This window comes from Hemiscyllium ocellatum, chromosome 3 (genome assembly GCF_020745735.1).
Source record: "Hemiscyllium ocellatum isolate sHemOce1 chromosome 3, sHemOce1.pat.X.cur, whole genome shotgun sequence".
Taxonomy (NCBI): domain Eukaryota; kingdom Metazoa; phylum Chordata; class Chondrichthyes; order Orectolobiformes; family Hemiscylliidae; genus Hemiscyllium; species Hemiscyllium ocellatum.
This window is the reverse complement of record NC_083403.1, coordinates 4,860,681-4,874,724: the sequence shown is the minus strand read 5'-3', so window position 1 is coordinate 4,874,724 and position 14,044 is coordinate 4,860,681. Positions and strand designations below refer to the sequence as shown.

The window sequence follows — 14,044 nt, the reverse complement described above, 5'->3', positions numbered from 1 at the left end:
AATCCAACTCTCTGCTTCCTGTCTGCCGATCAGTTTTCTATGTCAATACCATTAGCTTTAATGTCCCTTCCTAATCTCTTGTGTGGAATCTTGTCTAAAGCCTTTTGGAAGTCCAGATCTACTGTCCTGGTCACACATATATAACAGGACTATGTATATAGTTTAAACAAATTCCCAAAGCTTTGTCAAGCGTGATTTCCCTTTTGCAAATTCATGCTGACTTGGACTGACCCTGTCACCACTTGCCAAATGCTCAGTTATTACATCCTTCATAATTGACTCTAGGATTTTCTCCACCACCGATGTCAGGCTAACTAGCCTATAATTCCCTGCTTTCTGTCTCCCACTTTTCAGTGAGATCATGTCTGAATTGATAGCTCCCAACTCCAGTGAAGTGATTCCGCTTTCCAGTCTTTTCCCCATAATCTTTGATTCCCAAACTGATTAAAAATCTCTCTATCTCAGCCTTGAAAATATTTAACAACCCAGCCTTGATGGCCCTCAATGGTAATGAATTCCACAGATTCAAAACAGTCTGAAAGAAAAATATATTCCTCATCTCAGCCTTATATGCAGAACCACTCATTCTGAGATTAGGCTCTCAACTGCTAGGCTCTCTGACAAGGGGACCAACCTTGCGATTCCGCTAAAAATCCTGTACATTTCAATCAAGTCACCTCTCATCCTTCTAAACTCAGGTGATTACTAGTCCAATCTTCTCAATTCCTCCAGATTAAACAATGCCTCCATACCCCGGATCAATCACAGAAACACACCCTATGGTCTAGGTCGTCCATGCCAACCAATTTTGCCAAACCTGTGCCATTTGGCTGTTTTTGGCCCATATCCCCCTAAATCTTTCTTGTTTTAAATGTTAGAACTGTATCTCTATCTACTATTTCCTCTGCCAGTTTATTCCACATATGAATCACCCTCTGTGTTCAAAAGTTACCCCTCAGCCCCATTTTAAATCTGATTTGGTGGGCCGAAGGGCCTGTCCCTGTAATGTCCTATATTCTATCCATAAGTCAATCCTCTATCCATGATAATATTTACCTCCCACACCATGGTCTGTCTTCTCGCTAAGTAACTTAACAGTTGGTGCCAATCAAACATCTTCTGACATTCCAAATATATTACATCCCTTTATCCTTTCCCTTTATCCATCTTGCTTGTTAGCTCCTGAAAGATTTCGAGTAAGTTCTTCAGGCATGACCTCCACTTCATGAACCCCACGTTGACTCTGTGTCATCATATCATATATTACTAAATTCTCTGCTATTACACGCTTTACAATAGCCTCTAACATTTTCCCAGTTACAGTCATTAAGTGAGTGACCTATAGTCACCTGTTTTTGTTTCCCTCACATTTTAAATAAAAGTATTAGACTAATAGTTTTCCAATTCTCTAGGACTTTTCCAGGATCAAAGGATTCTTGGAAGATTACTGTCAGTATATCCACCATCTCTGGAGCCACTTCCTTTAAAATCCTCAGAAGCATCCCAACAAGTCTGGAGAACTTACTGGCTTTTAGCCCCTTTCGGTTCCATTGCAGTTTGTCTCTCATGATGTAGTGTTCATTTCCTCTCCCCTTTTTGCTCCTTGATTATTTTGTATTTTTGGAATGCTATGCCGTAAAGACTGATGCAAAGTATCTATTCAAATCCTCTGCCATTTCCCCAGTTTCACCCTCTAAGGGGACTATGATTATTTTTCTTCCAATTTATTGCAATCTTTAACTTCCTTAAAGATAAGTATAACATCGATAAGGCCATGTTTTATAATTGTTAAATTACAACCAACTTATTGATCAAAAGCCCATTAAATAATACCTGAATTTAACAAGCAACATTGATATTATTAATGTCATTTGTCCAGAGATTGGGGTCATTAAGATGCTACCATACATCATTGTTCAGTATGTAGATGCTGCAGGGGTTAGAGATTGAAAGATCATGTTTTAGGCTCAGCCTGAGCTACACCTGCTTTATCTTCTGGCAGAGTTGGCCCACATTAACTGGATTTGGCAGATAGTGAGTTCACAGCTACTGTACGTTTATAAGCAAAGGGTGAGAGACTGCAGGATATTTAAGAATGCATCCTGCCAGTTATCCGCCTGTTCTTCAGCTTGCTCCCTGGACTGGGCCTAAGACTAAGCACAGCTCCGGATTATTAAAGGCACCTCAAACTTGGGATTGTATTGTCTTGCAATAATGACCCTGAGACTGAGCCCTCTACAGGTGTAGGCTGGTAATGCTGCCATCATTTGGGCAGCTTCCTCAAAACCCCAAGGTTCATTTGACCATGAGCTCTTCTACAGGCTGTGATTTCTGAGAAGGAAGTTGCTAAAAGCATTGACCACGTGAGTTCATAGTTGAATCTTCCTTCACAGGCTGACTCTGTCTTGTTGCAGGGGTGCAGTTATCAAGTCTTGCTGAAGCAGTCATGACCGGAGTTCCCAAATCAAGACGACCCAATCAGGAAAATCTCGTGTGTACGGTTGACACTGTGCGGTACTCCTTTATAACCAGCCTGCTGCTCCTCAACAAATGCCCTGTGCTGCTTACAGGTAACAACACGTTGGCAAAAATGAATGCAGCTGTCCTATCCTAAAGGACAGCGATCCCAATCTCTTCCTGTAACCTCCTCCCACTTACATACAACAGGAAAATCCATTGATGGGATGTTCGGTTTTCTGGTAAACCCATTGGCTTCCTGAACTGCCCCCCACAGCCCTTCTTGATGGACACATTAATAGATGTGTTCTGTGATACTCACAGTAAGTGTTGCACTTTGGCTCAGCCCTCATCTAAGAATCCGAGATTCAGGGAGATCTACCTCACAGATAAAGGCCCTTTACCATGCCAGACAAAACCACCACCAAATTATCCATGAAAAGAATAAGTTGCTAAAGTGTCCTTGCCCTGTCTAGATTCGTTGATTGTTGCCCACTGTCTGCATACACACACAATTTGAATACAATTAAAAAGCAATGTGGAATTAAACGCTAGCCTGACGGTGACGGTATAACCACTAGCAACTGTATTGGAAACACATCTTACAAAGGCCTTCAGAGGAAGGGAGTCTGTTACCTTTCCATGGTCTGGTACAGGGAACTCCAGACCCACCGCTGTTTAGCTGGCCTGAAGCCACCCAGCAAGTCACGCCATTCCAGGACAATTAGGGATGAGCAATAAATACTGGCCTAGTCAGTGACACAACATGAATGAAATTTTAAAAGATCAGGCTGTAGTGTTTCTCTATTGGTTTCAGATCCACTTGACCAGTGTAAAAGTCTTGGGCAGCTGTCCCTTGTGGCTACTTCCCATGAAAAGCTGCAGTTCTGGTCCATGCTGTGGTATTAACTAATGCCCTTTTTCACTGTCCAACAAAAAAAAACAAGGGAATTTTTTCCAGACAATCTTAAATTGACCCTGAGTGCAATTCCGAGCACACTCGGGATGATGTAGCAAAAGTTGCCAATTGTAGAATTATACGTAATCTGAGGCATTGTCTTTCAAGGTTTGCAAGTCACGTTTGTTTAATACATTCAGTAACGTTCCTGTTGTAAACAGACAAAGGAACACAACATTTGATGTGATTCTCCAGTCTTTGCGACACTTAGTCTATATACCTAGTATCAGACCAGCCCTGAAATTTATACAGCACGCTGCTCATTTCTGTGTTCGGCAGGAAGTCTTTTGGTTTGTTGGCAGCATCCTGACAGTGAACAAGCACCTTTTCCTGTATCAATTCATAGAACACCTTCAAGAGGTACATTATAATCTCACATTTTAGACTTAGATTTTAGTTTTCATTGTCATGTGCACTCAGCTGAAAAGCGCATAATGTCAACACGCATGGCACCAAGGTACCTCAGCACAACACGGAGGAGAAAGTGAGGACTGCAGATGCTGGAGATCAGAGCTGAAAAATGTGTTGCTGGAAAAGCGCAGCAGGTCAGGCAGCATCCAAGGAACAGGAGAATCGACGTTTTCGGCATAAGCCCTTCTTCAGCACAACACGCATGGCACCAAGGAACATCGGTACAACACACATGGCACCAAGGTTCCTCAGCACAACACGCATGGCACCAAGGTACATTGGTACAACACACATGGCACCAAGGTTCCTCAGCACAACACGCATGGCAAAAAGGAACATTGGTACAACACACATGGCACCAAGGAACATCAGTACAACACACATGGCACCAAGGTACCTCGGTACAACACACATGGCACCAAGGAACATCAGTACAACACACATGGCACCAAGGAACATCAGTACAACACACGTGGCACCAAGGAACATCGGTACAACACACATGGCACCAAGGTTCCTCAGCACAACACACATGGCACCAAGGAACATTGGTACAACACACATGGCACCAAGGTACATCGGTACAACACACATGGCACCAAGTTACCTCAGCACAACACGCATGGCACCAAGGCACATCGGTACAACACACAAGGCACCGAGGTATCTCAGTACAACACGCATGGCACCAAGGAACATTGGTACAACACACATGGCACCGAGGTACCTCGGTACAACACGCATGGCACCAAGGCACATCGGTACAACACACAAGGCACCGAGGTATCTCAGTACAACACGCATGGCACCAAGGAACATTGGTACAACACACATGGCACCGAGGTACCTCGGTACAACACGCATGGCACCAAGGCACATCGGTACAACACACAAGGCACCGAGGTATCTCAGTACAACACGCATGGCACCAAGGAACGTTGGTACAACACACGTGGCACCGAGGTACCTCAGCACAACGCGCATGGCACCAAGGAACATTGGTACAACACACATGGCACCAAGGAACATCGGTACAACACACGTGGCACCAAGGTACATGGTACAACACACGTGGCACCAAGGTACCTCAGCACAACACGCATGGCACCAAGGAACATTGGTACAACACACGTGGCACCAAGGTACATGGTACAACACACATGGCACCAAGGAACATCGGTACAACACACGTGGCACCAAGGTACATGGTACAACACACATGGCACCAAGGTACCTCAACACAACATGCATGGCACCAAGGTACATTGGTACAACATGCATGGCACCAAGGTACATTGGTAAAACACACATGGCACCATGGTACCTCAGCACAACACGCATGGCACCAAGGAACATTGGTACAACACACATGGCACCAAGGAACATCGGTACAACACACGTGGCACCAAGGAACATCAGTACAACACACATGGCACCAAGGTACCTCAGCACAACACACATGGCACCAAGGAACATCAGTACAACACACATGGCACCGAGGTACCTCAGCACAACACACATGGCACCAAGGTTCCTCAGCACAACACGCATGGCACCAAGGTACATTGGTACAACACACATGGCACCAAGGTTCCTCAGCACAACACGCATGGCAAAAAGGAACATTGGTACAACACACATGGCACCAAGGAACATCAGTACAACACACATGGCACCAAGGTACCTCGGTACAACACACATGGCACCAAGGAACATCAGTACAACACACATGGCACCAAGGAACATCAGTACAACACACGTGGCACCAAGGAACATCGGTACAACACACATGGCACCAAGGTTCCTCAGCACAACACACATGGCACCAAGGAACATTGGTACAACACACATGGCACCAAGGTACATCGGTACAACACACATGGCACCAAGTTACCTCAGCACAACACGCATGGCACCAAGGCACATCGGTACAACACACAAGGCACCGAGGTATCTCAGTACAACACGCATGGCACCAAGGAACATTGGTACAACACACATGGCACCGAGGTACCTCGGTACAACACGCATGGCACCAAGGCACATCGGTACAACACACAAGGCACCGAGGTATCTCAGTACAACACGCATGGCACCAAGGAACATTGGTACAACACACATGGCACCGAGGTACCTCGGTACAACACGCATGGCACCAAGGCACATCGGTACAACACACAAGGCACCGAGGTATCTCAGTACAACACGCATGGCACCAAGGAACGTTGGTACAACACACGTGGCACCGAGGTACCTCAGCACAACGCGCATGGCACCAAGGAACATTGGTACAACACACATGGCACCAAGGAACATCGGTACAACACACGTGGCACCAAGGTACATGGTACAACACACGTGGCACCAAGGTACCTCAGCACAACACGCATGGCACCAAGGAACATTGGTACAACACACGTGGCACCAAGGTACATGGTACAACACACATGGCACCAAGGAACATCGGTACAACACACGTGGCACCAAGGTACATGGTACAACACACATGGCACCAAGGTACCTCAACACAACATGCATGGCACCAAGGTACATTGGTACAACATGCATGGCACCAAGGTACATTGGTAAAACACACATGGCACCATGGTACCTCAGCACAACACGCATGGCACCAAGGAACATTGGTACAACACACATGGCACCAAGGAACATCGGTACAACACACGTGGCACCAAGGAACATCAGTACAACACACATGGCACCAAGGTACCTCAGCACAACACACATGGCACCAAGGAACATCAGTACAACACACATGGCACCGAGGTACCTCAGCACAACACACATGGCACCAAGGAACATCGGTACAACACACATGGCACCAAGGTACATCGGTACAACATACATGGCACCAAGGAACATCGATACAACACACATGGCACCAAGGTACCTCGGTACAACACACATGGCACCAAGGAACATCAGTACAACACACATGGCACCAAGGTACCTCGGTACAACACACATGGCACCAAGGAACATCAGTACAACACACATGGCACCAAGGAACATCAGTACAACACACGTGGCACCAAGGAACATCGGTACAACACACATGGCACCAAGGTTCCTCAGCACAACACACATGGCACCAAGGAACATTGGTACAACACACATGGCACCAAGGTACATCGGTACAACACACATGGCACCAAGTTACCTCAGCACAACAGGCATGGCACCAAGGCACATCGGTACAACACACAAGGCACCGAGGTATCTCAGTACAACACGCATGGCACCAAGGAACATTGGTACAACACACATGGCACCGAGGTACCTCGGTACAACACGCATGGCACCAAGGCACATCGGTACAACACACAAGGCACCGAGGTATCTCAGTACAACACGCATGGCACCAAGGAACATTGGTACAACACACATGGCACCGAGGTACCTCGGTACAACACGCATGGCACCAAGGCACATCGGTACAACACACAAGGCACCGAGGTATCTCAGTACAACACGCATGGCACCAAGGAACATTGGTACAACACACATGGCACCGAGGTACCTCGGTACAACACGCATGGCACCAAGGCACATCGGTACAACACACAAGGCACCGAGGTATCTCAGTACAACACGCATGGCACCAAGGAACGTTGGTACAACACACGTGGCACCGAGGTACCTCAGCACAACGCGCATGGCACCAAGGAACATAGGTACAACACACATGGCACCAAGGAACATCGGTACAACACACGTGGCACCAAGGTACATGGTACAACACACGTGGCACCAAGGTACCTCAGCACAACACGCATGGCACCAAGGAACATTGGTACAACACACGTGGCACCAAGGTACATGGTACAACACACATGGCACCAAGGAACATCGGTACAACACACGTGGCACCAAGGTACATGGTACAACACACATGGCACCAAGGTACCTCAACACAACATGCATGGCACCAAGGTACATTGGTACAACATGCATGGCACCAAGGTACATTGGTAAAACACACATGGCACCATGGTACCTCAGCACAACACGCATGGCACCAAGGAACATTGGTACAACACACATGGCACCAAGGAACATCGGTACAACACACGTGGCACCAAGGAACATCAGTACAACACACATGGCACCAAGGTACCTCAGCACAACACACATGGCACCAAGGAACATCAGTACAACACACATGGCACCGAGGTACCTCAGCACAACACACATGGCACCAAGGAACATCGGTACAACACACATGGCACCAAGGTACATCGGTACAACATACATGGCACCAAGGAACATCGATACAACACACATGGCACCAAGGTACCTCGGTACAACACACATGGCACCAAGGAACATCAGTACAACACACATGGCACCAAGGTACCTCGGTACAACACACATGGCACCAAGGAACATCAGTACAACACACATGGCACCAAGGAACATCAGTACAACACACGTGGCACCAAGGAACATCGGTACAACACACATGGCACCAAGGTTCCTCAGCACAACACACATGGCACCAAGGAACATTGGTACAACACACATGGCACCAAGGTACATCGGTACAACACACATGGCACCACGTTACCTCAGCACAACACGCATGGCACCAAGGCACATCGGTACAACACACAAGGCACCGAGGTATCTCAGTACAACACGCATGGCACCAAGGAACATTGGTACAACACACATGGCACCGAGGTACCTCGGTACAACACGCATGGCACCAAGGCACATCGGTACAACACACAAGGCACCGAGGTATCTCAGTACAACACGCATGGCACCAAGGAGCATTGGTACAACACACATGGCACCGAGGTACCTCGGTACAACACGCATGGCACCAAGGCACATCGGTACAACACACAAGGCACCGAGGTATCTCAGTACAACACGCATGGCACCAAGGAACGTTGGTACAACACACGTGGCACCGAGGTACCTCAGCACAACGCGCATGGCACCAAGGAACATTGGTACAACACACATGGCACCAAGGAACATCGGTACAACACACGTGGCACCAAGGTACATGGTACAACACACGTGGCACCAAGGTACCTCAGCACAACACGCATGGCACCAAGGAACATTGGTACAACACACGTGGCACCAAGGTACATGGTACAACACACATGGCACCAAGGAACATCGGTACAACACACGTGGCACCAAGGTACATGGTACAACACACATGGCACCAAGGTACCTCAACACAACATGCATGGCACCAAGGTACATTGGTACAACATGCATGGCACCAAGGTACATTGGTAAAACACACATGGCACCATGGTACCTCAGCACAACACGCATGGCACCAAGGAACATTGGTACAACACACATGGCACCAAGGAACATCGGTACAACACACGTGGCACCAAGGTACATGGTACAACACACATGGCACCAAGGTACCTCAGCACAACACACACGGCACCAAGGAACATCAGTACAACACACGTGGCACCAAGGAACATCAGTACAACACACATGGCACCAAGGTACCTCAGCACAACACACATGGCACCAAGGAACATCAGTACAACACACATGGCACCGAGGTACCTCAGCACAACACACATGGCACCAAGGAACATCGGTACAACACACATGGCACCAAGGTACATCGGTACAACATACATGGCACCAAGGAACATCGATACAACACACATGGCACCAAGGTATCTCAGCACAACACACATGGTGCCAAGGTACCTCAGCACAACACACATGGCGCCAAGGAACATCAGTACAACACACATGGCACCAAGGTACCTCAGTACAACACACGTGGCACCAAGGTATCTCAGTACAACACGCATGGCACCAAGGAACATTGGTACAACGCACATGGCACCGAGGTACCTCAGTACAACACGCATGGCACCAAGGCACATCGGTACAACACACAAGGCACCGAGGTATCTCAGTACAACACGCATGGCACCAAGGAACATTGGTACAACACACATGGCACCGAGGTACCTCGGTACAACACGCATGGCACCAAGGCACATCGGTACAACACACATGGCACCGAGGTATCTCAGTACAACACGCATGGCACCAAGGAACGTTGGTACAACACACGTGGCACCGAGGTACCTCAGCACAACGCGCATGGCACCAAGGAACATTGGTACAACACACATGGCACCAAGGAACATCGGTACAACACACGTGGCACCAAGGTACATGGTACAACACACGTGGCACCAAGGTACCTCAGCGCAACACGCATGGCACCAAGGAACATTGGTACAACACACGTGGCACCAAGGAACATCAGTACAACACACATGGCACCAAGGTACCTCAGCACAACGCGCATGGCACCAAGGAACATTGGTACAACACACATGGCACCAAGGAACATCGGTGCAACACACGTGGCACCAAGGTACATGGTACAACACACATGGCACCAAGGTACCTCAGCACAACACACATGGCACCAAGGTACATTGGTACAACACACATGGCACCAAGGTACCTCAGCACAACACGCATGGCACCAAGGTACATTGGTACAACACGCATGGCACCAAGGTACCTCAGCAAAACGCGCATGGCACCAAGGAACATTGGTACAACACACATGGCACCAAGGAACATCGGTACAACACACGTGGCACCAAGGTACATGGTACAACACACATGGCACCAAGGTACCTCAACACAACACGCATGGCACCAAGGTACATTGGTACAACATGCATGGCACCAAGGTACATTGGTAAAACACACATGGCACCATGGTACCTCAGCACAACACGCATGGCACCAAGGTACATTGGTACAACACGCATGGCACCAAGGAACATTGGTACAACACACATGGCACCAAGGAACATCGGTACAACACACGTGGCACCAAGGTACATGGTACAACACACATGGCACCAAGGTACCTCAGCACAACACACGTGGCACCAAGGAACATCAGTACAACACACGTGGCACCAAGGAACATCAGTACAACACACATGGCACCAAGGTACCTCAGCACAACACACGTGGCACCAAGGAACATCAATACAACACACATGGCACCGAGGTACCTCAGCACAACACACATGGCACCAAGGAACATCGGTACAACACACATGGCACCAAGGAACATCGATACAACACACATGGCACCAAGGAACATCGATACAACACACATGGCACCAAGGTATCTCAGCACAACACACATGGTGCCAAGGTACCTCAGCACAACACACGTGGCACCAAGGAACATCAGTACAACACACATGGTGCCAATGTACCTCAGTACAACACACGTGGCACCAAGGTATCTCAGTACAACACACATGGCGCCAAGGAACATCGGTACAACACACATGGCACCAAGGTACATCAGCACTACACACATGGCGCCAAGGAACATCAGTACAACACACATGGCACCAAGGTACCTCAGTACAACACACGTGGCACCAAGGAACATCAGTACAACACACATGGTGCCAATGTACCTCAGTACAACACACATGGCACCAAGGTATCTCAGTACAACACACATGGTGCCAAGGAACATCGGTACAACACACGTGGCACCGAGGTACCTCAGCACAACGCGCATGGCACCAAGGAACATTGGTACAACACACATGGCACCAAGGAACATCAGTACAACACACGTGGCACCAAGGTACATGGTACAACACACATGGCACCGAGGTACCTCAGCACAACACGCATGGCACCAAGGAACATTGGTACAACACACGTGGCACCAAGGTACATGGTACAACACACACGGCACCAAGGTACCTCAGCACAACACGCATGGCACCAAGGAACATTGGTACAACACGCATGGCACCAAGGTACCTCAGCAAAACGCACATGGCACCAAGGAACATTGGTACAACACACATGGCACCAAGGAACATCGGTAAAACACACGTGGCACCAAGGTACATGGTACAACACACATGGCACCAAGGAACATCGGTACAACACACGTGGCACCAAGGTACATGGTAAAACACACATGGCACCAAGGTTCCTCAGCACAACACACATGGCACCAAGGTACATTGGTACAACACACATGGCACCAAGGTACCTCAGCACAACACGCATGGCACCAAGGTACATTGGTACAACACGCATGGCACCAAGGTACCTCAGCACAACACGCATGGCACCAAGGTACATTGGTACAACACACAAGGCACCAAGGTACCTCAGCACAACACGCATGGCACCAAGATACATTGGTACAACACACATGGCAATAAGGTACCTCAACACAACATGCATGGCACCAAGGTACCTCAGCACAACACGCATGGCACCAAGGTACATTGGTACAACACACAAGGCACCAAGGTACCTCAGCACAACACGCATGGCACCAAAATACATTGGTACAACACACATGGCACCAAGGTACCTCAGCACAACACGCATGGCACCAAGGAACATTGGTACAACACGCATGGCACCAAGGTACCTCAGCAAAACGCACATGGCACCAAGGAACATTGGTACAACACACATGGCACCAAGGAACATCGGTAAAACACACGTGGCACCAAGGTACATGGTACAACACACATGGCACCAAGGAACATCGGTACAACACACGTGGCACCAAGGTACATGGTAAAACACACATGGCACCAAGGTTCCTCAGCACAACACACATGGCACCAAGGTACATTGGTACAACACACATGGCACCAAGGTACCTCAGCACAACACGCATGGCACCAGGGTACATTGGTACAACACGCATGGCACCAAGGTACCTCAGCACAACACGCATGGCACCAAGGTACATTGGTACAACACACAAGGCACCAAGGTACCTCAGCACAACACGCATGGCACCAAGATACATTGGTACAACACACATGGCAATAAGGTACCTCAACACAACATGCATGGCACCAAGGTACCTCAGCACAACACGCATGGCACCAAGGTACATTGGTACAACACACAAGGCACCAAGGTACCTCAGCACAACACGCATGGCACCAAGATACATTGGTACAACACACATGGCACCAAGGTACCTCAGCACAACACGCATGGCACCAAGGTACATTGGTACAACACACAAGGCACCAAGGTACCTCAGCACAACACGCATGGCACCAAGATACATTGGTACAACACACATGGCACCAAGGTACCTCAACACAACATGCATGGCACCAAGGTACATTGGTACAACACACAAGGCACCAAGGTGCCTCAGCACAACACGCATGGCACCAAGATACATTGGTACAACACACATGGCACCAAGGTACCTCAACACAACATGCATGGCACCAAGGTACATTGGTACAACATGCATGGCACCAAGGTACATTGGTACAACACACATGGCACCAAGGTACCTCAGCACAACACGCATTGCACCAAGGTACATTGGTACAACATGCATGGCACCAAGGTACCTCAGCACAACACGCATGGCACCAAGGTACATTGGTACAACACCCATGGCACCAAGGTACCTCAGCACAACACACGTGGCACCAAGGAACATCAGTACAACACACATGGCACTGAGGTACCTCAGCACAACACACGTGGCACCAAGGAACATCAGTACAACACACATGGCACCGAGGTACCTCAGCACAACACACGTGGCACCAAGGAACATCAGTACAACACACATGACACTGAGGTACCTCAGCACAACACACATGGCACCAAGGAACATCGGTACAACACACATGGCACCAAGGTACATCGGTACAACATACATGGCACCAAGGAACATCGATACAACACACATGGCACCAAGGTACCTCAGCACAACACACATGGCGCCAAGGTACCTCAGCACAACACACGTGGCACCAAGGAACATCAGTACAACACACGTGGTGCCAATGTACCTCAGTACAACACACGTGGCACCAAGGTATCTCAGTACAACACACATGGCGCCAAGGAACATCGGTACAACACACATGGCACCAAGGTACCTCAGCACAACACACATGGCGCCAAGGAACATCAGTACAACACACATGGCACCAAGGTACCTCAGTACAACACACGTGGCACCAAGGTATCTCAGTACAACACACGTGGCGCCAAGGAACATCGGTACAACACACATGGCACCAAGGTACCTCAGCACAACACACATGGCGCCAAGGAACATCAGTACAACACACATGGCACCAAGGTACCTCAGTACAACACACGTGGCACCAAGGAACATCA

General features: G+C 48.6%; 1 protein-coding gene across 1 annotated transcript in view; it reads left to right on the top strand.

Annotated features, from left to right (window-relative positions):
* Nucleotides 1-14,044, top strand: part of LOC132832876 (dynein axonemal heavy chain 6-like) — a 670,564-nt gene that overhangs the window by 295,071 nt on the left and 361,449 nt on the right. Inside the window, exon 40 of the mRNA XM_060851082.1 lies at nt 2,415-2,570. Within this exon, the coding sequence (XP_060707065.1) occupies nt 2,415-2,570 (156 nt within the window). The remainder of the gene's footprint in view (nt 1-2,414; nt 2,571-14,044) is intronic.